The sequence below is a fragment of the Chaetodon trifascialis genome, chromosome 23, assembly GCF_039877785.1.
Source record: "Chaetodon trifascialis isolate fChaTrf1 chromosome 23, fChaTrf1.hap1, whole genome shotgun sequence".
Taxonomy (NCBI): domain Eukaryota; kingdom Metazoa; phylum Chordata; class Actinopteri; order Chaetodontiformes; family Chaetodontidae; genus Chaetodon; species Chaetodon trifascialis.
Window position 1 is genome coordinate 8582270 of NC_092078.1, and position 25366 is coordinate 8607635.

The 25366-nt window shown below is 44.9% G+C and overlaps 2 protein-coding genes across 3 annotated transcripts; one reads left to right on the plus strand and one right to left on the minus strand.

The window, feature by feature from the left end:
• Positions 1-5729: 5729 nt before the first annotated feature.
• Positions 5730-12142, minus strand: LOC139351163 (cellular tumor antigen p53-like). 2 transcript variants are annotated; one of them, XM_070992905.1, is made up of 11 exons: positions 12021-12142; positions 11014-11160; positions 10843-10933; positions 10550-10738; positions 9217-9391; positions 8989-9104; positions 8615-8724; positions 8325-8449; positions 8150-8241; positions 7999-8069; positions 5730-7518 (listed from the first exon to the last, which is right to left on the minus strand). In XM_070992905.1, exons 2-11 carry the CDS (start codon positions 11100-11102, stop codon positions 7428-7430), a joined length of 1149 nt encoding a protein of 382 aa, XP_070849006.1. In that variant the 5' UTR covers positions 11103-11160; positions 12021-12142; the 3' UTR covers positions 5730-7427. The 2 variants fall into 2 exon arrangements, with proteins under 2 accessions (XP_070849006.1, XP_070849008.1); XM_070992907.1 differs by having other exon boundaries at positions 5736-7518; positions 8989-9101.
• Positions 12143-15995: 3853 nt separating this feature from the next.
• LOC139351162 (solute carrier family 2, facilitated glucose transporter member 4-like) lies at positions 15996-24200 on the plus strand. Its single transcript, XM_070992904.1, has 11 exons — positions 15996-16151; positions 18346-18441; positions 19907-20067; positions 21143-21267; positions 21347-21462; positions 21574-21736; positions 21910-22097; positions 22199-22303; positions 23028-23129; positions 23217-23420; positions 23528-24200. Exons 1-11 carry the CDS (start codon positions 16119-16121, stop codon positions 23753-23755), a joined length of 1521 nt encoding a protein of 506 aa, XP_070849005.1. The 5' UTR covers positions 15996-16118; the 3' UTR covers positions 23756-24200.
• Positions 24201-25366: the final 1166 nt, after the last annotated feature.

Sequence of the window (25366 nt, forward strand, 5' to 3'; positions counted from 1 at the left end):
ATCAAATTTTTTTAAAGCCATGGAGCCATGACATGTTCCCTGTGCTTAATCTTCAGTTTCCTGCTCCTTGAGGGCCCAGAAAACACCGTCTCCCAGCAGCGTTTTGAAATGTTGCTCCAGCTGCGATAAAAAAACACAGGAAAATACAGAAAGCTATCACCTGACACGCAGCTTTATTTCTAAAACACAAAACTGAGCCATTCGTTGTGTCCGTGCGGTGACCGCCGTACCTGCCGAAACACACTATCCCTTGTGGTGTTATTACCACAGAGGAGGGATTCGGCCGAAGAGCACAGCATGGACAGGCTGACTTCCCTTTTCTCCGGCGCTGAGGAACAAACAGAGAGTGTGTGAAGAGGAAGCCAGACCAAGGGTCACGCTGCACGATTTGCATGTGGAAGAACAAAAAATGTGCGCTAAGGTCAGATGCCGTTAGCAGATGATAAAAAGGAGGTTTTCGGGCCACTTCCAAGCAAACATCCACCCAAAAGCTGGATTTAGCGTTCGGTGCAGGTCTGAGGGATGGAACAGGCTCCTGCAGCATCCGTCACGGCTGCACAAGAGTCACTTTTACTTTGTAAATGCAGAGCATCTTAAAAAATATTCAAGACCTTTGTAATGAAATCTAACCTTTTTTTAAAAAAAGAAATGCCCAGATTTGAAGCTGAAAGTAAAAAAACTCAATAAATGTATGTTATGCTTTGGAAAATGTAACAGCAAAGGAAATCACAGACAGGCTAAAGCATGCAAAACCACCAGTGTGGACCTTTAGGTCTGAGAGTCTCACCTGTAGAACATGACAGATCCGCTGCTGCACTCGACATCCCATCCACCTCTGTTCGCACCTCAAAGTCGTACCTGGTCCCCGACGCCAAGTTGAGGAACGTGTGGCTGGTTTCGTTCGTCGTAACAGACCAGCTGTGGCCCCAGAAGCTGGAGCTGATCCTGACGGAGTAGCTGACCGCCGCAGCGTTGGCGGGGGCCCTCCACTGGAGCGTGATACGGTCTTTATCAGAGGAGCTGACTGTGACGTCAGTAGGCCGCAATGGCACTGAAGAAAAGGGAAGAGAAGGAAGATGAGGCAGTGATTTCTGAGATTATCCTGCAGTCGGAGATTTCATCATCAGGGCATATAGAAGTTTCCTCGTTAGGGCCGAGAGACTGGTGCTGAAACTGCTACTCAAAATTTTAATTCAATCAGTTTTGAACGAGAAGCAGCTGCGCTCCCTTAGAGATAGGGTGAGGAGTCAGCTGAGGTGGCTCGGGCATCTCTATCGGATGCCCCCTGGACGCCTCCCTAGGGAGGTGTTCCAGGCATGTCCCACCGGGAGGAGGCCCCGGGGAAGACCCAGGACACGCTGGGGTGACTATGTCTCTCGGCTGGCCTGGCAACGCCTCGGGATCCCCCCGGAAGAGCTGGAGGAAGTGTCCAGGGAGAGGGAAGTCTGGGCGTCCCTGCTCAGACTGCTCCCCCCGCAACCCGGCCCCGGATAAGCGGAAGAGAAAGGATGGATGGATGGATGGCAGCTGCGATCCATCTTTAACACGGCATGATGGAAAAGGTTTGTTTGGCTGCTCTGTAAACAGATACGCCGCCTTTGTCTCTTATTTCTGACAGAGCAGCCGATAAAGGAGCGTTTGCTGGAGGTATCAGATCACGCTCGCATGTGTCCGATCATCCAGGATTATGACTTCAGACACACGAACGAGGGAAATGCAACAGAGGCCGAAGTGACTCACAGGTGAACTTGGAGCTCTGCACCGGCGGGCCGCGGAGGCATCCGTTAACCATGTAGACGATCACTGTGTAATTGGCCCCAGTCTTCAGTCCGCCAAAGTGCTTCTTAGGCTCGACCACTTTTTGTCTTTCTCCTACAGTGCTGCCGTCCAGCTGGAGCGTGGCGGTGAAAAATGAAGAATTGCCGTCAGGTTTAGGGTTACCATTGGAGCTCCAGGTGGCAGTGAGGGAGTCCTGCGTTGTGACCAAAGTCAGGTTTGAAATGGGTCCAGGAGCTGTGCGGGAGACACAAGTTCACATCAATGGCATTCAGTTTTCGCTCTGATTGTGCCAATCGTGGATTTCTCTAATAACCAACGACCAGCAGCCAGCTGTTCGCCCAGAGTTACCAGTGTAGTTGACGATGGTCACGCTCTCTCCCTCCAGAGTGCCGTTGGCCAGCGCCGTCACGCTGACGGTGATCCTGGTGCCCATCGACAGCCGCGTTACACTCACTTCTGTTTGGTTCACCACTTCATCAAATAACACTCTGCAAAGACAGTACAACTTTTTGTAGTTTGGAATTCCTGTTCAGAGTTTTACAGTCAAAACGATCAAAGAGCAAATCAGCAGTTTGGTGTTAAGCTTAGAGACATGGACACTGTGTCCTCTAAAAGACAAACAGTCCGCTCTGTCGACAGTTAGTGGAAATGGGACAAACTGTTTTGTCATGATGTATGAATTGTCTGATCTTATAGAAATCTAAAGAAAAAAGACAGTTTATAGCTGAACAAGAGTTTACATCAATGTAAATCTAAACAAATCTTTACAGGTGAATAAATTCTGGACTGTGTGTCCACAGATACACACTCATGACTGTCGTTCACAGCCGTCACCCTGAAGCCTGAGGTGTTTCCCTCGGGTGGCACCCAGCTCAGCAGCAGACTGTTGTTGGTACTCTTCGACACCCTCAGGTCGGACACTTTCCCGGGCTCTGAAAGAGAGAACGGACAGATCATTGGCTCTGATTGGCCTCCGTTGGTTTGAATTTCACATCATGTGAGCAGACTTAGCCACAACAATCCTGTCAGACATTATAACCCTTTTCTTTGTAACATGAACTCACTGGTGTATGCTGTGACGTTGGACTCTTCACTCCACGTGGTCTTATTCTTGACTCCTGATTGGACGGCGAAGGTGTAAGGGTTTCCAGGCGTCAACCCGTCGACCTCTTCGCCCTCTGTGTAACTCTCAACGTGCCTGCCCTGGACCTCAATCAGATAGAAAAACACGTCCCCATCTGGTTTGTTCCAGCTCAGGGAGACGGATGTTTCCGTCACCTCGGTGACGCTGAGGTTTTCGACTTTGTTAGGTACTGAAAAAAAAAGGAGACATAATCGAGGGATTACTGCAGCTCATATCAGTCTGTGCTTTAAATCATCAAACATGGTGCGAGCAGGAAAAGCCAATCAGATACAAGCATTTAACCTCCATCTGTGTTATACAGTATGATTTTAATGCAGTCAGACTCACTGGTGTAGAACACGACCTCCTGCGAGGCGAGGTCTCTCTCACACTTTACAGGGACCACCTGGACTGAGTAGTTGGCGCCCGCCGTCAGGTTGACGAGGTCATAGGTCAAATCGCTCAGATTGTACGTCAGTTCTTCGCCGCCTTTGACTTCTAAGCGGTAATGGCTGATGTTACCAGGGCCCGGCTGCCACGAGAGGCTGACGCTCCTAGACGTCACATTGGTCACGTGGACTTTGCTTACGAAACGATCTGGAAATTGTTCACGGTCACAAAATATGCTTTTCATCATCCACATGTGACGACCTAACATCTCAGTTCTATGGATGGATTGTTATTAAGTTCAGGAACTTTGTGGAAGAGTTGTCTGGATGTTTTTTTTTTAGCTTCTTTTTGTCTCAAACTTTTATTCTGATATTTGTTTTTGGACGTCTAAGTAAGTCAGTTTAGATCAATGTGCTGTAACCCCTTTTGATTCTCACAGGTGCTCTGCATTACAAAGAGGTTTTAAACGGGTCGTACCTTCATAGCATATAAAAGGCAGGGGGTCCGAACAGTTCTTTTCCACCCAGGCCCCCCAGCTGAGCATGACCACGCAGGAGTCTTCAATGTACCTTTCATCAGTGTCGTCCAGCGACAGCACACATGCTGGTTCTGCTGACGGCAGCATGGACGTCATGGGCACGGCCGTGGTGGGCACTGGGATGTCCGTCAGTCCACTGGAACTTGTCACGTCTTCGGTGCTCAAGTTGCTGAATCCGGTGACATCTGTCACGTCTTCGGCTGTAATTCCTCCCAGTCCGCTGAAGCTCGTCGCGTTTGGTGTTCCGAATTCTGTGAACGTGGCGGTGCTCGTCGTTGCGGGGCAGCTGCAGGAGCAGCTGCCTCTTATGGGGAAGGAGGATTTGAGCACGGGCCAGCCGGGGTACCAGTTCTGAAAGGTGAGGGGATCCCCGTTGGCCCACTGGGACCAGAACATACTGGAGTTGCTGGAGGAGTTGAGGTTCTTGCGGAGGCCGACCCAGTGCTCAGAGGTGAGATCTTTGGCGATGGTTCGGATGTTTTCAGGAGTCAGCGTGACCAGGTCTTTGAAACACACCTGACAGGACAGGAAAGACTGCAGTCAATCACGCAATCCGGCTGCACGTTTCAGCCTCTTATTTTCCATCAAACTGAGGCTCGTGTTGTACCTGGCAGTGTTTCCTGGCCTCGTCCCAGGTGAGGTTTCTCGACTGAGTGAAGTACTCCTGCTCTGCAGCGCTGGACGTCATCATCAGAGCTGAGGAGAAACACAGAGGTTGGTCGATGCATGGCCTGAGCCACAATTAAACATTTCATTTTAAGATTCAGTGATTCTTTGTCCAACCAAGTGACCAAAAACCTGAATTTACTGTGATTTTAAAATGGGAAAACAGCAAATGCTCACATTTGAGAGGCAGGATGAGACACTGTTTGGTGGTTTTGCTTGGAAATAGATTGACACAATATATGGAGGATCTAAAAAACTGCAAATTCCACTAATCAATTCAGCATTTTGGCTATAAAATTGGCAAGCTGTCACTATTTTCTTTAATACTCTCAACATCTGACCAACTACAGAACACACTGAACTCACATATTCTCACAAACAGGAACAGTGAACAATTGTTTCATCTTCAGTCATATTTCAAGTAATTTGTTGTCAATGGGCAATTTTAAAAGCAAAGTTTCATGCATGAAAGTTGCATAAATTGGCTGTAATTGACCTCAGATCCTCACTTAGGGACACCTGCTGAAGTTGACTACGGGCCCATGAACTCTCACTCTTAAGGATGAGTCAATCGACAGAACAAGTCATTTATCAAGCAAAAATATCAATTCTCAACTTCTTTAAGAGGAATTTCTCACTGTAAACTGAATATTTTTAAATAGTAATGTATTGGTATTCTGATACAATTTAAGGATTAACAACTAATGCACAAATAACTGGCAGATTAACAGTTAATCACCAGGTGCATCTTAAACTCTTTTAGTGAGTATTAACACTGCACAGATTACAGATGAAAACATACTCACCCCAAGAAATTAAAATACACACGTCACCCTTGAGCAAGAACTTTCCCATTTTGAGATTTCTGTGGATCCTCGATTGAGCTGCTTCATGAAATTTCTCCGGACGACAGCTGCTATAAAATTATATTTTACACAAGGAGCAAGCGAACAAAATATACTTTTAAATCTAACTAAACTGAGTTAAATACTGTCTGACTACTCACCCAGGCTACAGACGCATCCTGTGACCTGAACTCTCCCCACAAAAACACCCATTCAGAGCAACAGGTCATAAAATTCACATTTCACTGGCGATACAAGGCCCTATTGAGCTCAGGCCAGAATGCCTTCACATGCTACTGGTTTTGCATCCATCTCCTAAACATGCAAAGTACTAATATGAAAACAGGGCAGTGATGAAGGCAGAGACAGAAAACATCCACACGTGTCGTAAAACAGAATAAAAGAGCAATAGGAATTTATTTTTGCTTAAAGCTCCGAGTAACAAAATTCAAATTAGTACAAAAAAAAAGGCATGAAAAAACAATGACAATGAATAATGCTGAAAGATAAACCTCTTATACAAAACTAAGCTCTGAAAATAAACTATAAAGAGACAGAAACAGAACAAAAAAATGCCTTGAAGTATACTTTTGTGTGGCAGTGTAAAACAAAAAAGTGGTCGCACTGACAGCCGTCACCGGTCACATCCAAATGAAGTGCTGGGGAAATTATGAACCGTGTGGTTAGTTGGGACATCCTGACTGATAACATTTCATCAGTTTACAGTTTGAAAACTGAACAGAATGGCATACACCTCATAATCATCTCACAGGCCTGCGTTAGCTCGTGTCCCTGTGAGCGCCGCTGCTCACCAACACTTTCTGTTGAATGTAAAAAGTCCAAAATACCAAAATGAGATTAGCTTTTCGGGGTGATCCAGCCAGCCCCTCATCTACCAAATCTACTGATGATTTTCACAAAATTCATGACAATGTGTGCTCCCTGCAAGCCGAATCATGACCCCACTAACAGCATATGCATCCTTGGAGAGAGGGGGGGTACAATCTATTAACAGCTTCCCATGATGTGATAACATAATAATACATTGTATAGTAAAAAACAACGGATTACAAAAAGAAAGAAAGAAAAGCCCCACTGATGAAGTTAGATGCAGTCACGCCTGTGCGGTCATCTGGCCTATATTTTTCTATCTGCTTGCATAGCATATCTAATCAGAGCTGGAATGAAACATCTGGCTGTTGGACCTTCCTCACAGGGAAAGGAGAGTCTGACTGATGGAAATTAATTTGCATGGGCTGTGGTACAGTAATACAGCAACATTGACAGAAGCAAAAAATCCATTCAAGTTTATGAGCGTGACTTTTCAAACGAATGGCAGTGTCTCGTACTGATGGCTTCCTGTTTTTAAGCCAAATAAAAACAAAATTAATACTTGGACAAAAGATACAAAACAGGACTCCCATACATTTTAACAACGGTGCTAATAAAAGTCATAATCCCTGCCAACATTAACACTGTCTAAATACAGTCCCTCCCAACTTTAGGTCCAAACCTGATATCCTGTTTCATGGAAATACACAAAGTTAAAAAGTTAAAAATCATCAACCCATTTCATGGGACCTTTAAAAGGACCAGTGTGTAGGATTTACTGCGATCTAGCTGCGAGGACGCAGACTGAATCAAACTAACAGCCCTCGCCTCGCCCTCCCCTACAACAGCGGGCCAAAACCGTGAAAGGTGTTCTCTAGAGTCGGTGTTTGTTTCATCGGCTGTGTGCAGCTGTAGAGACAGCGATGCGACACGGTGGACACAAAGGAAGAGGACCCACTCCCTCTGCAGATAAAAAGTGTGTGTATATAAATCCTACACACTGAACCTTTAAAGACCTACAGTATGAACTGCCCTCCTCTGTAACCTTTATTCATTTGCATCAGTCAAAAAAACAACAAAGTGACTGTACAGTACTTATAATGAATGGTCTGGCAGTACAGTTATCAGCTCTGGTGGAGAGAGGCAGGAGGAGATATGGGGCTCCAATGTTGAATAAAAAAACCTGAAATAAAGCCAGTGGGCTTGGAGCGACAAAGACATGCTGTTTGCTCTCATGATCAAAGCAGTGCGCTTCCTAGTCGCTGTCACTCCTCTCTCCTCTTTGCAGGAGTCTCTTTCCGCTGGAAGGCACGGCAAACTCCTGCTTCACCTTGCTCTTGGTTTTGCTGTGGAAAGAAAGCAGAACAAACCCGCCGAGCGTCCGGAAATTAGGCCAGGTGTGATGAGCACTGCTTAACTGAAATGCCACAATACTGAAACTTAGAAAGCACTGGGGTGCAAACATCCACCAGGGCAGTGAAATCCTAGAAAAGTATTTTTACTTTGCTACTATCGTGGTGTACTTTGAAACAGTAGATGCAGTGACATGCTGCAACAGTGATCTCAGAAGCTAAATTGAACACAACTTGGTAGGTAATTAGTTTGCTTAAGTTGATGTTAAACACAGCGACCTCTAGTGGCAAGTGATCTACACAAGCCACAGCTCAAGATAAAACCCAGTCAGCGACCACAAAACATGTTGGCAGCAGTGCGGGTTTAAACTTTAAACTCCATGTTGAGACATCCTTAAAAAGACTGCTTGAAGTTTAGTCCACTGAAACGGATTCAGGCTGTTTTCAAGCAGAGTTGCTGGATGCACTTCTTACCTTTCTTTGTCCAGCAACTCCAGACCATCATTGATCTTCTTAAGCATTTCAAAACGCTCGCGACCGCGAACCTGCAGCAGAAACCAAAGGTCGATTAACCCAAAAGCATTAGAAAATACTGTAGAGACATCCAGTCTGCATCTTTACTTACATTCAGAACAAAAACATCCTTGTCTTCCTCCTCTGCACTGGAGGCCGACTTGGACTTCTTCACAGAAGTCGTGTCAGGACCCGGGGTGCTCTCTAAAGAAACAAACGAGAGGTTGGCGAGGACACAGCAAGCAGGGATGGAGGCTGAAATCGAATGTAATGCGACAAAAACCTACTTCGTTTTTTGGTTTGTTTGGTGCCGTTCTGCATTTTGTTGTTATTTTCCTCCTCGGTCTTGCGGTCCCTGCCTGGACATGCACAGACGCGCACCTCAAAGCACCTCCGACCCAGAACTGCTCCCCTGGGAAGGTGAACGCATTAAGAGTTCAAGATGTTTTCCTAGGTTGCACAAGCTAACGGGAAATACACCCCCTTGTCCTCCATATATGTCTTTATTCTATACCCTGACGATTCATCACGACTCCCACTGCCCCACCACTTCTAAGAAAAGAGAAACAAGACTTACTCTGGAGTCTCGAGGGTCAGGATAGTGAGGATGGGTCTTCGGTTCATCCCGCCCATGCATGAGCTGTTACACATGAAGCTCAGCAGGATGGTGGTCATCTCTGAGCCCAGCTGAAACAGGAAGGCGTAACTATTTTCATTCACTGCTGGTTAAAGAGTATACAATCAGGAGGAGAACACCAGGAACTCATTTCTATGAAGTCTTAATAGACTCTTGATTACTTCATGTAGATTTAATTTTCAGGCTAACATCACGGTGACAGACGCTTACTTGTGCATATACTAAGAGAGGAAATGCTTGAAAGTCACACTTGAGGAAATGTGAATGGGTAAAAGTCACTGCTGTGGAAAGGGTAGACATGTTTAGGGCAGTACCTGTGGGGGCTCGTAGGGGACAGTCACACTCTGCCTTTTTGTGTGCATGTCCTCAAAGTACTGGGCTCGCTGGCTGCCCTCCACCCTAATCAGGTGGCTGCGATGGTCTGCTGCTGCTTGGAAAAGGAGATTAGAAAAAAAAAGTGTCAACCACTTCAGAAAACTGCTCCGCTCATCACCAGACAAACATTCGTCCAATACGATTTTTCTTTGAAACACCGTCCTTACCGTCCTCATTCTGGTGATGAGGACATCTGCGAACCACCTCGGCCACGTGCTCGGTCTTCTTGTAAACGGCTGTGGCCCTGATGATGGCACCCGCAGGAGGCTCCTTGCTTACAAGCACTTCCACCGGGCTGGTCTTCGCCAACTGGCAGTACAGCTTGTTAAGAAGCTCCGAAAACTGAGAGAAAGCACACGGAGAAAGCCACGTACAGTATTACCTGTGGAGCTGCCGCGCTGCGAGAACATATGTGTGGACTCAAGTGCCAAGAACTGGTCTGAGGTCTGTCTCTGAAAAAAATAAGTGTACCATTATTAAAGCTAAAAGTCAAAGACTATTCTTACAAATAAGTTCACCTACTCTTTCTTCTTCAAAGACCAAAAACTACACTAAGTTCTCCAAACAAGGAAGGCCAGATTTATCAAATTAAAAAAACGACAGATTACCTTGCCTTTGTCCATTTTTAACCCTTTCTGCGCTGGAGGAAGAGGGTTCAGGAACATGTCCCGTCATGTCAGAGCTGTGCTCTTCAAGCAGACCTCACCTCTCCCACAGACCACAGCACGAGTCGCAGGGGGCGGGAGTATCGGGGCAGACATTCCTAACCTCAACTTAACTGGCCAACTGCAGCACGCTGCTGGGTGAGTCACCGTGGAAACATTAATACCATTGGCTCCTCAAACGTAGTGACTGACTCTAGACCATAAAATTTAGCGAATCGTCACAATGAATAAGATTCCACATGAATGCCACCGTGAGAGATAAGAAAGAATGGATTTTAACGCGATGCCAAGGTAAGGTATTTTTTTAAACATGTCTTCAAGACGTTTTCAATGTTTTACACGCTAGAAATAATTTTGTGGTTGATAAAAACTTATGAGACTCGTGGGTGAGCTTACTGTAGTGGAACTTTTGTATTTTCAAACCTCAAATTATGAAAAGGCTGTGTAGTTAACGAGCAAATTCAGACAATAATATGCAACAGGAGCAGAGTTCCTCCATTAAAAAAATGACACCATGGAAAGGAGAAACTCTTGAACAGGGAATGGCGCATCAGGACTGAGCAGCTGTGGAAATCCCTTTTGTTTTCTGGCGAGGGGCTCGAACAGAAAACTTCTGCTCCTGCTTAGTTGCAGGATAATCTGTTCAAAGTTCAGTTGAACTTTAACATTTATAGACTAGCATTTAAATTAGGTGTAATTCTATTAAATTAGACACCACGTATAAATACAAGACAAATTATCTGATACATACGTTGTTGGAAATGATGTACACATTTATCAGTCAGTTTAACATACAAAAAGCCAACAAAGAAGCAGAATTTCTTAATTTACTTACAGTGGAAGTGACAGACTTGGCCGTGCCAGACTTCTGAAAGCGAAGCTGGAAGCCGTACTCCCCCGGGTAGTCAGTTGTAACTGGGACGGTGGATGCCGGAGGAGTGACGCTATCTTGAGCGGACATCTCCGGGGGCAGCTCAAACAGATTCTCGTTGAAGCCGTCAGTCAGCGCTTGTTCGTTCATAAGCTGTAAAGGGGGAGAAACAAGAGAGTCTAATATCCACGTAAAAAGCTTTCTCATGCAGCAACTCAAAGCAGTTTTTGAACAAGGGCGTGGGTCGGCATGCTTACCAGCATATCCATAGGTCCATGGTTCATGGTATAGTCCACATCATTCACAGACAGAGGCTCGTGTGGAATGGTGGAGATGGAGGGAGTTACTCTGCAAAAAACAACCACATACAGGTTAACTTTTCCCCGCGGTGTAAATAACGTGCTGCCCACTGTTAAAGCACAACTTACACGGTCTCCCACAGCTCTCTGAAGGAGTCCTGGCTCAGCGGCAGGGACTGGCTCAATGGCAGGCTGTCGAAACCTTGCTCTTCCATCATTAATTTCCCTCCTTTCACCGCTGAGAGAAAATGAGGAAGAGCCAAGATTGCAGGAGCGCTGAGGGGATCAACAGGAAGTAAGAATTTGAGTTAGACACATGAGGTAACGCAACATCTGGATTTCTCTATCAAACTCAACATTTGACGAGTTACTCAAGTAGTGTATATTACAATTTTTGACAACAATTAATTATATTATTAATTCGTTTGTCGACATTTAAATCGTAGATTAAATGTTTAGTCTATAAAACGGCAAAATGTTGAAATATAAGATCAGAATTCCAAAGAGCCCAAAGCGATGTGTTTTGTCTGACTGTACGCCATCCAAAAACGTTTCATTTAATTAAGTTAACTACGCTGAACGTAAGTAGGCCTTTGGCTCTCTAAGTTGCTGACTAACGTTCAGGCCGCATAAGTAAAATACTCCTAAAAAACACACACAAATGGTCCTGGAGACATCAATATTTTACAGGTATAAGATTTGAAACTCAATTAAAACAACGCCAAATGACTTCACCAACAGCCCTCCAAACAAACAGCATGAAAAACCTGCTAACGTTAGCTTCGGTCGATTTTCGACACAGGGCCTACACAAATTGAATGAAGCCAGCTTCGTCAGGCAATCGCGTCGGTATTTTCCTAATAATTCGATGACTACAACTTTACTGTGCGCCAAAATGTAAATGGAAGCTAATAACTATCTACTATCTACAATGATTTGACTCGCAATTACTGCGCATAACCATTTTCGTGTTGGCTAGCGAGCTTAGAGTTAGCATAACAAGCTAATTTCGTTAGCCCTACGTTCCGGAATCCGACCGACAAGCTAAACGGCCCTAAAACTTTCTTTATCGGACAAGTAAGTGGCGCCCGGCTCTGTTGCATTAACGAATGACACACATTTGACCACAGAACTACCTTGTATGTCCCGCTGCTGTTGTTGGAAAGCGATGCGTCACTGATGCGTGTCTAGGAGAAGAGCTAGAACAGCCTAAAAAGTCAAAATATTTTGGGGTAAAGCGGAGCACGTTGTGCGGGGATTCCCAAAGAAAGGAGGGGGAGGGCCAACTTTTAATACTGAGCAGCCGCCTGCCCAATCACAAAGCGTCCTGCTCTCCTGACGCGATAAACGCAACATCGCGAAATGCAACTGCTGCGTTCCAAGACTGTCGGAAATATTATAACTCAAAAACGATCGTACTGAACAAAGCGTCAGCTGCATGCGACTTGGCTGTATATTTGTGCAATTATCCACAACACGGTTAAGAGTTGTTTATCAATTGTTGCTCAGTCTACAGATGAATTTTTTTTTGTTTTTTTGAAGAATAAATAACAGTATTTTGTGGATTACTGACATAGTTTATTATTTTTATTAATGAGCTCCCCAAATGTCAAGTTTGGGGATAGGAAGAGGTCAACAAATTACACAGAACCTAAATTTGAAACAAATAATTGCCCAACATTTATAGTGCATTATTTACCATGATATGTTGTCATTCTTGACGTATGAAGGGCAGTGGAGCTTTAATCTAGGTGTTTCGTTTGGACTTTATAAAACACCTTTTATTGTCAATTGTTTTAGACTTGGTCATTGTTGGGTTCAGACTAAACTATAAAATAATAAACTTTAAATTTACTTAAGTTGATTGCCCTTTACTTACCAGGTAAAAAAGGTTCAGAGACTGGTGCTGATGTGGGCCAGGGCAGCTGGCTGCATTACTGTGTGTTATAATGGGTTTTACAAATAATGCTGACTTGGCACACACAAAACCTTCAGTAACATATGATGCACTATAGAAAACTACAGGCTTCTGCTTAGCACCTGAAGGCAACATGATGACATGAGGAACTGTGGACTAACTTTTAGGTCACACTGATGTAACAGAGGGTGATTTCAGCATAATTGCACATACTGTGATTAATGACTGCTGCAGTCTGATGAAACAAAGATAATTCTTTTCTAATTTTTCTCGTTAAGCACTTTGAGCTGCAGTTCCTGTATGGAAGGTGCTGTACAGTTGGTGACTGGCCAGTATATTTTATCATGGTTTAGTGATGAAGTTTTATCAGTGATAGAAAATAAATATCAGTGACAACAGTGATCTGTGTTGAAGTTTACCTTTGAGGGGCGAACCCACACTTTCCCCATGCTTCGTTTTCTCTCCAGGGAGGTCAGAGGTCATCCATCAAGCAGCGTCCCTGGAGCAGGCAGGGTCTTCCTTGAGGACTGTCACGGATACTGTAGACTGTGCTTAAAAGTGGAGTTTAAACCTGTTGATTTCACACTTTCACACTGTTAAATGATTTCATAATCTGCTCTCATAGGCTGGATGACATTGCCTCTCATCACCCTTGAAATGCCCCTTTGCTGATTAGATAAACTTCTACACCACTGGGGGCCAGAGCTGCAGAGAAACTCGGAGCAGGACCTCACTCAGGTGCTTGCAGCTGCGTCGGACCACTTGTGCCACGCTGCTGTGTCCACTGAGCATTGATTCTCATCTCTCTATGGGTACATGGCGGCTGTTGTTGCCGCTGTGGGGCTGTTTGACCTTTGAGAGAATGCGCTAATGGTGCCAGCAAGACCACCATGAACTTGATCCCAGCAGCACTGCATATAGGCACAATAGTGAGGTCTGACAGAACAGGACCAGGACACAGAGCGAAAGGAGAAAGGGCGTGATTAATGCTGATGTTACAGCAGAATGTTAAACTAATCTTATGCTGTGTTTATGTTGTGGTTCTGCATGTTTTATCACTTCATCAAAGGACCAAATATTTGATTTGTTCGTTAGAGATTCGCAGCGTTACCTTTGAAGACCAGTCTGTCATTATCGGAAATACACATTTTCTCTTTCTTGCATACAATAACCCTCATCATTGACATTTGTATTTGAGGTTTTAACATATAATAATAATAATAATAATAATTTTTTTTTCACACTCGGTTTGGTGCAAATGTTGTTCCCTGTCGCACATACCAACCCTACACTGCAACACCTGCCATCCACCAGGCCACTCAGTTTACTCTGGCATGATTTTGAACCAACTGACCCCACCACACATACAGCCACACACACACACACACACACGGAGCAACAGTATTTACATGGGCTGTTTCTCTACATCACTAGGGTGAGTAACAGAGGGCAGTCACACGGTGTGTGTGTGTAAATGTGTGTGGTGGTGTGACTTTTTGTTTCAGATAACAGCAAAACGCACACTGGCTGGCATCTCCAGTTTGGGGACAACACAGGTGACATTTTACACCGTGAAATAGTGCTGAACATGTGTTTTTGGTTGAAAACATTGACAGCATGGAGCAACACTGTGTTGTTTAAGCTTATTCTTTTGCAATCCGCCGTCTGTCCTTCTAGCCTCTCAGTATTCTTGGCTCTCTCTGTATGAATTCATGTGATACTCTTTGGAAATGTAATGCTGTCATTTCTGTCCTGGTTGCGCACATGAAGACTATGTTAGTAGGGGCTCTACGCCACTTTTCTGATGGCATAAAGTTTCTCTACATTTAGTCAGGGTCACACACACACACACACACACACGACTGTGTTTGCCCCCCCTGGCTTTGGATGAGGGGTGTCAAGTTCTTCCTCTCTCTTTCTCAATGTGCATAGGAAGGCAGGAAATGGAAAAAGCACAGGCGGCGAGTTCCAAGGAGAGGGTGGCGTGAGGTGGGGGTGTGTCAACGGGGGGTGGGCTTGAATCATTTGATTGAGAGATCTAGAGCAGATATTTTTCCACTGAGCTCTTTGGCAGACCTCTGCTTTTCCCGCCCAGTGTAACCCTCCCACAACACACCCCCAAATCCCCGCCTCGGACACACCGTCACTCCATCGCCACACTTCCCCCAACCACACCGCTAACTCATTTGGCACAGCCCAAATTTAGGGTCCACCTGTTGCCTGCTGGGGGAGGATTAAGCTTTGTTGTATGCAACAGTGAGGGGAGGGTTTGTGGAACAGGCCGAGTTATGGTGTGTGACCCCTTTGGCATGTCATCTGAAATGGAAAGGGATTTATAGCTGTTGGGAAGACAGACAATGGCAGCCAGGCCGTCAAAGGCAAGCCCCTCTTTGCTGCCCATGAGAAATGCTGAGTCATAGCTGGTGGCGTGATGGACCCTGGCTCAGGTTCGTCTGAGGTCCAACACCTATGCAGCCATGTAACCTCCATTATTTCACCTTCTATAGATGATGAGTCAGATTTGTAAGTTGCACCTTGACAGCAAATAAAAGAGTAAGACACACCACATTCTTGCATGTGAGGTTTTCTTTCTTGCCGCTCCATAAGTGGGTTTATAATCCTTTAAAATGCCAGCTGACGTTATGTAACGCATCCATAAAAGTGGGCCCCAAGTTCAAATTTGGCCCCCAGCAAACCTCCAACTCATAAACTCCTCCAGAGATTGATAAATATTGCTGATTTAAAGAGGACTTTTACAGTGTCTTCACAGATCTGTCACTTTGCATTGTCTTCAGGTGCACCATGGTAAAAACTAGACCCCCCCAGTCTGTAAGAACACCCCAGTTTTCTATTGCACTGTAGGCTCATCTTACTTCACACACTACCTCCCTCTTCGCCATCAGCCAATAGCAGTTAAGGTTAAAGGAGCTTCCTTCTTGCGCCTCGACCTCTGCCGCAAGACCTCAAGATCAGCCAGAGGCCCAGTGGGCTGATCTTCAGGGCTGGAGTAGCCTCACCCCACCTCCACCCCCCTGTAGATACGAGAGAGGCGTGCACGTGGGTGTGCGGGCGTCCCTCTATCCCAGCTGGACGGACACAACACACAGTTCAAAGGAGAGAGGACACCCTGCAGGATAGGCTGATCACCTCGCGCTTCTCTTTTTTGGATTTAACGTTTCCGTGCGCGTTTCGGTGCTGAAGAGCGACGGGTTGAAGTTGGGGCTTGTTGTCCTTTTGGGGGAGTTTCCCGTGTCTGCGTTTGGCACCAGACGCATCTGTCATCTACTGCCGCAGGGTGCCTGGACCTGCCAAAATCATGCCGGCCGGGTTTCAGCAGCTCGGAGGGGAGGTAATTTTTGTTCTTAAGAGCTTTTCACACTTTATAAGTGTGGCTGGGTTTTGTTTTTTACTCACAGAAGTGATGCGATGAATTACAGGCTGCAGGAACAGCCGCGCGCACGTCACTGTCCGTGCGTATTTTTATTTGGAGAGATTTTAAGCGCGGGTTTAGTCCTCTGCCAGAGACAGTGCATGCGTTGCTGTGCTGAACTACAGTTTGCCTCGTATGATCCAACAAATAGGCACAAATTCATTGATTGGGCGGCAAAAAGTAATCTAGAATTAAAATGATATAAGATTCTTCTCATTTTTTCCTGCTCTAAAGCATGTTATCCAGACTTTGTATATTCCTTAAAAACATGTAAAGCAATGATTTATATTGTCCATTACTTAACTTTAATTTTACTCCTTAACTAAAATAATGAGAGCAATAATAAGCAACACTGGCCTTTGCAGCAACCAGTAATTACATTAAATGTGTCTGCTTCAGCGAGGAGGAAAAGTGAAACGAGCCCATGAACTGAACGAGCTTTGGCCCTTATTTAGTCCTGAGCAGTGACCTTCACCAGCTAAATATCTGAGCTCACAGGTCAGGGCTTAGTGCTGTGGGCTTGTTACAGGCCACCCGGTTTGACTGGTTCCTTTTCACCACCCTCACAAGCAAAGCCTGTGTTGTTAGAGAAACCTTTTCCAGGTCCTCCTCTGATTCCTGACAGTTTCGTATGCCCATAATCTTGAAGCAAGAGAGAGTGGACTGGTTTCTGTGATGCAATGTGAGCAACTCATGAAGCCGCTTCAGCAACACAAAGCAGGCGACAGACTGTGTGAACACTGTCTGGAACATGTGGGTTGATGTTCCAGGGATGTGGGAACTTCAGAAGAAGTTTTGGCCGAATTGTAAAAAATCCTTTAAGCATGAAAATCTCAACAAAGAAAAAAGCAAACACACTAAGAGTTCTCCCCTTCAGTGCTAAACAATCCGTGGCCTTCTATGTCTTACAGCTACTAAAAGCAGGTCCAGATTCATGCACAATAACTGCAAAGTAAATTAGCTACTGAGCATTCAACTACGTATGAGGAAAGGTTTTAATGAAAAGGAGTCAACATGATGTGTAATAGAGCATAACTGGCTGCTTTTACCTTTTCTGCTGCAAGGACATGCATGCACGCACACACACCGACACCCACACACTTTTGTTTTGGTTCATGAATACTAAACAGCACTTATCTAGAGACTCAACACAGCAAGGTCAAAACACAGTGTTACACGCTTACTGCATGCAACACAAACTCGAACAGCTGAACATACGAATGCAGACTCTGATGAGTGATCATACAGTACAAAAGAGCAGAACTTGACACAATATATAGGACAATGACGTTTGCCCAAATATAAAGGAGTCAATGTACAGAACAAATTTCTTACCCTTTCTTTAAGAAGTTTTTTACAGTCATTATTTCTTGTAAATTATGAGAAAATACACATTTTCCAGATGTGCGAACTCATTTCCCCACATTATAAAAACAATTCTGTCCAAACTGAGGATGAAACTTTACTTTAAAATGTCCATTTAAAGTCACATCATATTGTTTTTTTAAGGAAGCCACGTTCGCTGTGCTTTCGCCTGTTTCTCCAGCAGGTCGTCCAAAAGCGGCTAAAATCACGATGAAAATCACCACAAACTTCTGTCACAGAGTTTTGTCTTTAGCATCGAGCTGCTAGGTAACTAATCTGCCAATTGCAGTGTGAAAAGGGTCTTTCGGACGTAAACACGCTTTGCCTGAGGGGAGGACTTCATCTCCCCAAGGTCGTCTCGTCTGTCACCGTGGAGACAGGTGCCTGCGGTGGCCTGATGGGAAACTCCAAGTTAAAGTTCAGGCAACAAGAGGAAAGTAGCCTGTGAAGTCATGAACAGTCAGGATCGCAGATAGCACACAATTCTGGACCCTGTACATAGGCTTTCTTTATGGACCCCTCCCCAAATCCACAGTGAGTGATTCCAGGATCTTTGTGGGCGCCCCTTTCCCCCCCAGTGCTACGCCCCTGACAGTTGGTGTTAGTAGAGTGGTGCCTCAGTGTGACTCACTGTTCTGTAAATACAGTTTTAATATGTAGTTCACCCCCATGTGTGTGTGTGTGTGTGTGTGTGTGTGTGTGTGTGTGTGTGTGTGTGTGTGTTTCTTTGTGTGTAATTCTACTCCAGACAGTGACCGGGACCTTTGTTCTCTCCGTCTTCACTGCTGTCCTGGGATCTCTGCAGTTTGGGTACAACATCGGCGTCATCAATGCGCCACAGAAGGTAAAAAAAAAAAACCCGGCGCAGAGCCATTAAACTGCTGCCAATCAGCATTAAAGAAAGGAAGCTTTTTAACGGAAATGCTGATGGAAGACAGTGACATTTAAGCGGTCGAGTCAGCTCATATTTTCCCCGAGTTTACAAGGCGCTGTGTTTGACGCCACAACATCCCTTCGTGCTGCCACAAACGGTGATGATGGTGTTTAGAAAATAAACCTGAAACAATCCCAGGCACGATGCTGTGACGTCACTGGATGCAGAGGAGTCAGCTGAGCTCCTCATACGCTGTAACGGGAATACGAGGATATTTCTGTCTGGTTTATAAGGCAGCGGGGGTTTAAGATGAGCTTTCTGTCACATCCGGAAAGCCGCTCGGTGCTGCGCGCCTCGTGAGGCCTTCAAATACAAACACTGTACGTACAGTATTTTTAGATTGAGGCACATGATTTTTTTAAAACCCAGCTTGCTCCGGCCATAAAGCTGCTCGTGTTACAGCCACATCTGGTGTTCCAGCATGAGCGCACGCTTGGGTACTGCATGTGAGAAATGTATGTCGCTCTTGTACTGAGTGATTTATGACCTATACCAATATCACGTTGTGCTCTTTGATCAGAACTTGGGATACGCAAGTCCGAAGAGAAACGCATTGCAGAGCAACTCAATGCGTGCACTTAATTCCACATATTGTTGTTTGGCTTGTCGTAACACCTTCAGTCAGTCAGGCAGATGAACAGACACAGAGTGAGTCAGGTGAGTTGTTCCTGACAGGCATCTCCTCATGAACGTTGACCCTGCGAACGGGACACAGCTGACATAGTTTCACAGAGACACTGAAACCAGAATAGAAGCTGAGCTGCTGTGTTTGTTTTTATGTGTGCGGGTGACATTTTGTTTGCCATTACAATGGAGTCGTGTTAGAAAGAGGCTGCCAAGTGTTTTAATATACAGGATAAGTTGCTCCTCTGTCCAGGAAATACTCTTTCATAAAGGTTATAAAGCCTCAACTTCTACTTTCTTACCTGTATATTATCCTTTAATTTCTGCACTGTGCATCCTCCATGTGGAGTTCTTCTTGTTGTTTTTCCTTGTTGATAACCTCTTAACATTTATGCAAATGCATTTCCATCTTAGGAACCACCACACTGTTCACAAGTGTCAACAGGGCTGGATGAACATTTGAACGTGGACATTTGAAAACGACTTTTTCATTACCCCAGTTTGAGAAATATATGCAACAAGCTGACCCATAGTAAAAATTTGACCAGATATTCCACAGATTCAACTTCCCATATCAGCACTTGACAGACTTAAAAAAATCTGTGCTACTAGCACAATTTGGCTACAACCTTAATACCTAAACTTGGCTTATTCATATCTATTTTCACCTGTTCATGTTCATGCAAGATACCCACCCACTCATACTGTCTGTTTCTTAACGTGTCTCACGCGTCCTCTGCGCCCTGTGCAGATGATTGAGGGGGACTATAACGCCACATGGGTGCACCGGTATGGACAGCCCATCCCTGTGGGAACCCTCACCTCCCTCTGGTCGCTGTCTGTGGCCATCTTCTCCATCGGTGGCATGCTGTCCTCCTTCTGCGTGGGCTTCGTCTCCGAGTGGCTGGGCAGGTAGGGAAGCTCTGATTGAGGTGTTTTTACGAGAATTTTGAACACATTATATATGCTGCAGACTACATCTGATTTACTGCATGTGCACACTTGCTGCCCGTGTTAAATTGACTCATTTTTCTTCCTCACAGATCAGCATGATTTACTCAATGTATTTCAGTGGCCAACTTTATGAGTAATGATAATCAGCGTCTCCTTTCAAGGGGCAAGCTCTGGTCAGGATGTTCCTTGTCGACCCAGTTTCCCTCTGTAACCTGAGTTGGGATGCAAACTGGACTGCAGCCCACAGCTTCCACTGACTGAAAGTGGATCTTAACAGAGCTGGCAGCAGTGGGTCAGGAGGGGTGTGCGGAAGAGTGGGGGTCTGGGGCGTTCAGCTTGGGTGCAATAAGGACAAGGTCTTGCTAAAAAAACCCCTTATTGTTCACTTGGATTTTTGACCTTCGCTGTGCAGATCGATGTACTGTATGTCAGCAGAAGACTGTTTTCCCATTCAGCTGCTGAAGGAGGAAGGTTTCTCTGTTCTTAACCTTAAAATGAACACCTCTTGAACTGATTAAGACGATTTTATGTCCTCACAGCTAGTCTGGAAGCCAGCTGTGGGTCAAAATGCAAGTTAAACAAGTGTGATATGGAAATGTCAAACCTCCAGTGCACAAACACTGAGACTGGATATATTCTGTTATATGTATGTGTTGTATTCAGCAGTTAAGTTTTGTAAGGTTATATTGAGAATAACCACTAATTTCAGTCAGGGATTGAGCATTGAATGAAAGCCCTGAATGTTTTTGTGTGACACTGCCCCCTAGAGGCTAAAATATCACAGGCTTTTTATGTGTGGTGCACATCAAAGCTTCTCTGGACAAAACAGTGTTTCAGAAATCTGTGAACTGTAGAGTATTATGGTTCCAAACAGCAATGAGCAATAAATTCTGTCAAATACTCAGACTAGTCAATCGTGTTTGAGTCCATGTTAAACTTCTGCACGATGAATGAAGACTTGTGGGAGTAGGTAACATTTGAGAATGAGTTACTACAAAGATGCTTGTCTGTGTCTGTGTGTGTTTAATTCCAGGAGGAAAGCCATGCTCATAAACAACTTGTTTGCCTTCATCGGTGGAAGTCTGATGGGGTTGTCCAAGCTCTGCCGCTCCTTCGAAATGATGATCCTCGGACGCTTTGTCATCGGCGCCTACTGTGGTGAGCTCTCCACTCTTCATTTTCTTCTTGTCTTGCGGTCGGTCATCTCTGTCTCTTATCCAGCTTGTCCTCTGTGCAGGATTAGCATCAGGCCTGACACCGATGTACGTGGGTGAGATAGCTCCTACGAGTCTGCGAGGGGCGCTGGGGACGCTGCACCAGCTCGCCATAGTCACTGGTATTCTCATAGCTCAGGTACAACAGCACAGACTCTGAAACCTTTCTGTGTGAGGTAGCAAAGCCTGAATTTGATGTTTAATATTGATATTTTGTAAGAGTGCTTTCTTGTTTTCTCTCCCTGTGCAGATCCTGGGTCTGGAGGCGTTGCTGGGCAGTGAGGACTTGTGGCCTGTGCTGCTGGGTTTAACTGTTGTGCCGACCGTACTTCAGATGTCGTTTCTACCCTTCTGCCCCGAGAGCCCCCGCTTCCTTTACATCGTCCGCTGCCAGGAGCACCAGGCCAAGAGAGGTTAGATGCTTGAGATACTCCTGGGTCACCTGACGCAACATTAATGGCTGAATGCACAAACAAATGGATATATAAGATCTAAAGTTTGCCACATATACAGCCTCTGTGGCCGAAGCTCGACTGTAACACACACACTTCTCCGCTCTCACTCCTTACACGCCTCCTTTGTCCAGGCCTGAGGAGGTTGACGGGCAGGCTGGAGGTGGGTGACATGCTGGCAGAGATGAAGGAGGAGAAGAGGAAGATGGACATGGAGAGGAAGGTGTCCATCCTGGAGCTCTTTCGCTCGCCACTCTACCGCCAGCCCATCATCATTTCCATCCTGCTGCAGCTCTCCCAGCAGCTGTCTGGGATCAATGCAGTGAGTCTGGGGGGCTCTTAAAATGAAACTTATTCTTCCCAAAAAGGAGCATCTTTAACAGTGTAATATTGACAATTTAATCTGTTTATCACTCTGGCCAGATTTTCTACTACTCCACCAGTATCTTCATAAAGGCAGGAGTCCAGAGTCCTGTCTATGCCACCATAGGAGCAGGTGTGGTGAACTGTGCCTTCACTGTGGTCTCGGTCAGTAAGCAAACATGCCTTCCTCTTGTATTTCTGTTAGGCATATCCTCCCTTCTTGTAAAAGAATGTAAGTCTGTCTTTTTTAATTTAGTACCAGAAAAATTAGAGTACCAAACTGTGTTTGTACTGCTGTTTAACATTGTTATCAAAGAGCAAATAAGATAACATGACAGGCCGGTCGTGTCTTTTGCTTCTGCCCACCTCTCAAACAGGTCACATTTGGTTTGGTGGGTCAGCGTGTTTCAATGTCATTAAATGGGTCAAAAAGCATGATTTTCAGCCATGCTAGCTGTTTGGCTGTTGGGATGGCAATTGGTTGATTGCTGTGTTTTGTGGATGAGCCTCACTGACTTTGGTGATGCTGCTTTTCCTCTAGTCTTGTCATTTAGTCTCCACAACAACTGGATGGATTCCTGTTAAATTTAGTAGAAACATTCATGTCCTCCTCAAGATGAATTGCAATAACATCATCAGCTCAGAGTTGTTCAAAACTCTGGTTCATGAAATGCCCCCAAAGGTAATGACAGTCAGATCATCCCAAGTAGCAAATGTTAGCATGCTAAGATGCTAAACTAAGCTGGCGAACATGGTAAACATTATACGTGCTAACCATCAGCATGTTAGCATTGTCAGTCTTTGCACACCGAAGCATTTGGCTTAAAGCACCGCTGTGGTCAGCCTCACGGAGCTGATCTCCGTTTCCACATTTTCTTTTCATCACCAGCTCTTCCTGATAGAGAGGATGGGCCGACGGACGCTCCACATGCTAGGCCTTGGTGGGATGTGCATCTGTGCCGTCATCATGACCACGGCCCTCGCTTTATTGGTCAGTCTCTCAAAGATGCAAGCTTCCCAAATTATTTCTCTTCAAACCTCTGAACCTTTTTTTTTTTTATTTTACTTCATCTGATAGGAAAGTGTTCCATCGATGAGCTACATCAGCATGCTGGCCATCTTTGGCTTCGTAGCCTTCTTTGAGATTGGTCCGGGTCCCATTCCCTGGTTCTTTGTCGCTGAGCTGTTCTCTCAGGGTCCAAGGCCGGCTGCCATGGCTGTGGCCGGCTTTTCCAACTGGAGCGCCAACTTCATCATCGGCATGTGCTTCCAATATGTTGCAGTGAGTATTTTCTTTTAACTTCAGTTAACAGTTGATGTTGCGGATGTCCTAGAAGTACCAGGTCTGCTCCTCCTCATGTTATTTAATCTGATCCCATCCTTCCTCAGGACCTTTGCGGGCCATACGTCTTCCTGATCTTTGCTGCACTTCTCCTCTTCTTCCTCATCTTCACATTCTTCCGCGTGCCAGAGACGCGGGGCAAGACCTTTGACCAGATCGCAGCCAACTTCCACCAGCACTCAGCAGGAATGATGGATATGGACATGGACATGGACATGGACCTGGACAAGCCCAGCACAGAGCTGGACTACTTGGGGGAGGGAAGAATGAACTGAGGAGTCGCTGCCTGGAATTGGGATGAACTGCGAATGTGGACCTGACTCCAAACTTTTATTTTCTGACATGCATATTGAGGTCAAGTGTGTTCATAGATTGTGGTGCCAAAGGTGTGTTTTGGAATTGTCCTTTGCTGGTACCACTGCAATATGGAGGTTAACGGTTATGATTGGAGCCTTAACAAAGGCTCCAAACCTATGGATTAAGAGCTGACTACTGGTTTCAAGGATTAAGATGCACATAAGAACAAAGTGTTTGGACTGTTGAGGCATGGACTGGTAGGATTTTATTCCATGGTGATGCACTCTGTTGCAGTATCGACAGACGGAGGTGGAGACTTTGGTATTCCTGCACTTTATCTACAAAGACATCCAAAGTTTTCAAAGTTTGGAGGTAAAAAAGAACATGGAGTTCAGTATGCAGCCTACTTGTGCTAAAGCTGGAAACACACAGTAACTGGCAGATGTCAGTGGGAGACTAGCATTCAGTTTTACCGTTATAACTTCATGTACAGGATCATAGTGTGGAAGTTGTAAGAAATCCAACATGATGAAGTTGTAGTGGGTTTAACTGGTTTGAAGTGAGGTTTGAATTCTAAAACCCTTTCACAGCATACAGTAACTTGGGCAGGGTATTAAAGGTACACTTTTTTTTTGATACAGACTGAAATTAATGAGAAAGTAATGAAAGCTGGCAGTAACTGCTTGGTCAGACTTCTCCAGTTTGGCCAATTTTTGCTGCTTGGGTTCAGACATTTAACATTTCAGATATCTGACTTACAATTAGTCATTTGGCAGATGCTTTTATCCAAAGCACATATACATATGGCATGAGATTTTCATAGATCACATTCTTTTGTTCATTTAAGAATCTTGCAAAAACTACATTTTTATTCAAGTATCAAGAAAATTATGATTTTCACATCAGTACCAACACTTGGGTATTGAATCAGTGTAGAAAAATGTCAAGCAATGGCCAGTAAGTTGTTCATGGTGTCCCACTAATTAACCCAGACATAAAACCTCATAGTCTTCATCGCTTTCAGTCACGTTGTGTGTTCCCATCTTAAGCTCGGGCAAAGTGCTCAGCGCAAATCATTAAGTGCTTTTCTGATCTCGAGGAAACTCATTGCACAACCTGCAGAAATGCTACTTTTAAAGAAACAATCGTCGTGTACATATAGTGTGTGTGGTTGTTGATGTTAAAGGTATGAGGGTCTAAGTTTCAATTCTTTATGCACTCCAGTCGGTGTTTGGTTTTGTAAACAGAAGCCTGATGCACTAAACTAGAGCAAGACGTGCAATCAAAAGGGCTGCTTGTTAAGAGTAGATCTTATATATTTTTTTTTAAATTACACATGCAACATGTTTGTGCATTTTTCTTGGCATCTGTCATGTGTGCTGTGTGCTGTCTGTTCTTTAATGGTGTGTATTATTACTTTCTGTGGATTCATATTGAGGTTGTTCAGAGAGGACCTGTAATTTGTATCATGAACATTGATGCTGTGGTCATATTGTGACTAAAAGGATGCAAGTACTGTAAATAATGCTACTGAAAACTGCAAAGCCCCCCTTTAATTTATTGACTAGTGCTGGAAATTGTGTTTAATA